The sequence below is a fragment of the Cibotium barometz genome, chromosome 36 (genome assembly GCF_041138505.1).
Source record: "Cibotium barometz isolate CiBa-2024 chromosome 36, ASM4113850v1, whole genome shotgun sequence".
NCBI lineage: Eukaryota > Viridiplantae > Streptophyta > Polypodiopsida > Cyatheales > Cibotiaceae > Cibotium > Cibotium barometz.
Window position 1 is genome coordinate 36,111,933 of NC_141081.1, and position 2,550 is coordinate 36,114,482.

Consider the following 2,550-nt stretch of genomic DNA (forward strand, 5'->3'; position numbering starts at 1 on the left):
AGAGAGAGAGAGAGAGAGAGAGAGGGTGTGTACAATGTGTGTGTGTGTATATGTGTGTGTGTGTGCGTGTGCGTGTGTGTGTGCATGTGTGTGTGTGTGTGTGTGAGAGAGAGAGAGAGAGAGAGAGAGAGAGTTTCAACATTTGAGAGTGTGTGTATGCACGCATGTGTGTATGTGCACATATGTGTATGTGTGTGTGAGAAAGAGAGAGAGAGAGAGAGTTTCAACATTTGAGAGTGTGTGTATGTGTGTGTGTGTGTGTGTGTGTGTGAGAGAGAGAGAGAGAGAGAGAGAGAGTTTTAACATTTGAGAGTGTGTGTGTGTGTGTGTGTGAGAGAGAGAGAGAGAGAGAGAGAGTTTCAACATTTGAGAGTGTGTGTATGTGTGTGTGTGTGAGAGAGAGAGAGAGAGAGAGTTTCAACATTTGAGAGTGTGTGTATGCACGCATGTGTGTACGTGCACGTGTGTGTATGTGTGTGTGAGAAAGAGAGAGAGAGATGGTTGTAGAGAGGGGAACCGGTTCTTTTCTAGAACCCTAGTCACATGCCTTCACTTTGTAGAGGATATGAGGGGTCCTTGTTACTCCCTTCTAGTAGTAGCCAAATTTCAAATTTAAAAAAAGTTATCCATCAAATGGTGAAAAACCTGGACCTCTAAAATCTTCCTATTTTCAAACCTACGACTCTTTTATTTGTAGCGGACGGTCTCGTACGACCAGCGCAGGTGGCCGGCCATGCCCGAGCAGAGACCCGCGACGTAGGAGAGTACGCCAGGCTTGTCCGCGAGGCTGGATCCGCGGATTGTTGCCACCAGCTGAATGCACTCGGTGTCCGCTTTATCCACCATGTCCACCACGCGGTCCAGTGCCTGCTGAAAGCTGTCACCATGTGCGGCGGAGTGGAACACAACGGACGGCATGTTGAAGAAGTCCCCCACGGTGCTCTCGACACGACAGGAGAGTAGGTCGTTGGAGAAGCAGATGTGGTCGGTAACGGCGTTCAGGAGCTGAGCGATCAGCGGGCTACCGTAGGTGTCGTTATCGAGCTCGTTGCCCATCGCGTACTCCACGAGCGCGAATGCCGGGAGAACAAAGGAAGCCGCGCGGCGGATTTGGATGTAACTGTCTACGTCCGGCAACGAGTGTGCGCTTCTGTAGAGCGTCTGCAGCTTTACGGCCTCCAAATAGCGCTCCATGGAGTGGATGAAGCGATCCCTGAGAACCGCTGGCATGTCCCCGCGCGCTTCCTGCCACACCTTCGCCAGCGCTGCCAATTGCGCTTGGGTCCTGCCATCACATTGCATCTGCTGGGTGATGGTTCCAGTACCGTTGTTCAGGATGGCCATGATCAGCTGGTGCCGACGAGCACTTCCGACGTGATCGGCGCCCAAGGCTTGCGGGTCGTCGTCGTCGGTGTCGGAAACGAATAGCCAGGACAGGATTTTGGTGACATGGACTAGCCGGGCGCTGGGGCCACTCGGAATGAAGCGGCAGCAAAAACGGGGGAGCAAGCAGTCGAGAAGGAACTGTCGGGCGGCGTTAGAAGGTGGCTGCGCCACTGACACAATCCAGGGGTCGCATTGCGCCTGGATGAGCTCATAGTCAGGGTGAAGTTGCGCCGCGAATGAGCATGGCAGCGGGGCGGGCAGGTGGAAGCTGGTGGTGAGGAGGGTTGAGCTGTTCAGGCGCTCCATTCTCTCTCTCTCTGTGTGTGTGTGTGTGTGTGTCTCTGTCTCCTTGGAATGGCGGCTGCGAATGGCGGCTGGGAATGATGGAGGAGGATTTTGGTGATAAGGATTAGCTGTGTTCGGAATGGCACGGCAGCGAAAGCGCGGGAGCAGGCAGTGGAGCATGGGCGGCGTTAGAAGGGGGCTGCGCCGCAAATGAGCATGGCAGCATGTGGAAGCTGGTGTGGCAAGGAGGGTCGAGGTTAGGCGCCCCATTCTCTCTCTCTCTCTCTCTCTCCTCGGCCTTGCTCTAGCCTACAGAGTCCATGGCTTGAGCCTTTTATTGAAGGATTTCTAACATGTGTTACACTGTCGTTTGCATGTACGGCCGACATAAAGCAGCACATAAGTGACAAAGGAATCCCGCGCTTGAGCCTTTTATTGCATTTCCACTGCAGTGTTCGAAAAAAACCCGGGTATAGTGTAATTTGCACTTGCAGATTTTTAAAATTACCTTCAAATTTGAAATTAAGCCTTTTATTGGATTTCCGAATCCACTGTCGTTTGCATGTACGGCCCACATAAGTGACAAAGGAGCACGGGGCCCGGAATCTCGTGCATGCCTCTGCGTGGATACGCGCTTAAAATTGCTTCAAATTTCCACACAATCGAAAGTTTAGAGAATAATATGCCATTAGAAAGCCTTTTGAGAAACACTTTGTAATACAAGGCATAACATCGTGTGGCGAAATAGTTTGTAGTAGAAGGCATAGCATAGAAGAGGCATTACTTAAATGATTTATTAGCTATGGGACTCGTTTAGTAACATGCCCTCTCCAATAGGGGATAACAATGAGTGAAAAATGGAAATCATTAATTTGATTT

The 2,550-nt window shown here is 51.1% G+C and overlaps 1 protein-coding gene across 1 annotated transcript; it reads right to left on the reverse strand.

Moving 5' to 3' along the window:
* Positions 1 to 687: 687 nt before the first annotated feature.
* On the reverse strand, positions 688 to 1,692 carry LOC147617860 ((3S,6E)-nerolidol synthase-like). Its single transcript, XM_086775517.1, has one exon. The coding sequence runs from the start codon at positions 1,690 to 1,692 to the stop codon at positions 688 to 690; it is 1,005 nt and encodes a 334-aa protein (XP_086631643.1).
* Positions 1,693 to 2,550: the final 858 nt, after the last annotated feature.

What these genes read in the sequence shown, in the direction of transcription:
- LOC147617860 (XM_086775517.1), bottom strand. Translation starts at nt 1,692, where the DNA reads ATGGAGCGCCTGAACAGCTCAACCCTCCTCACCACCAGCTTCCACCTG.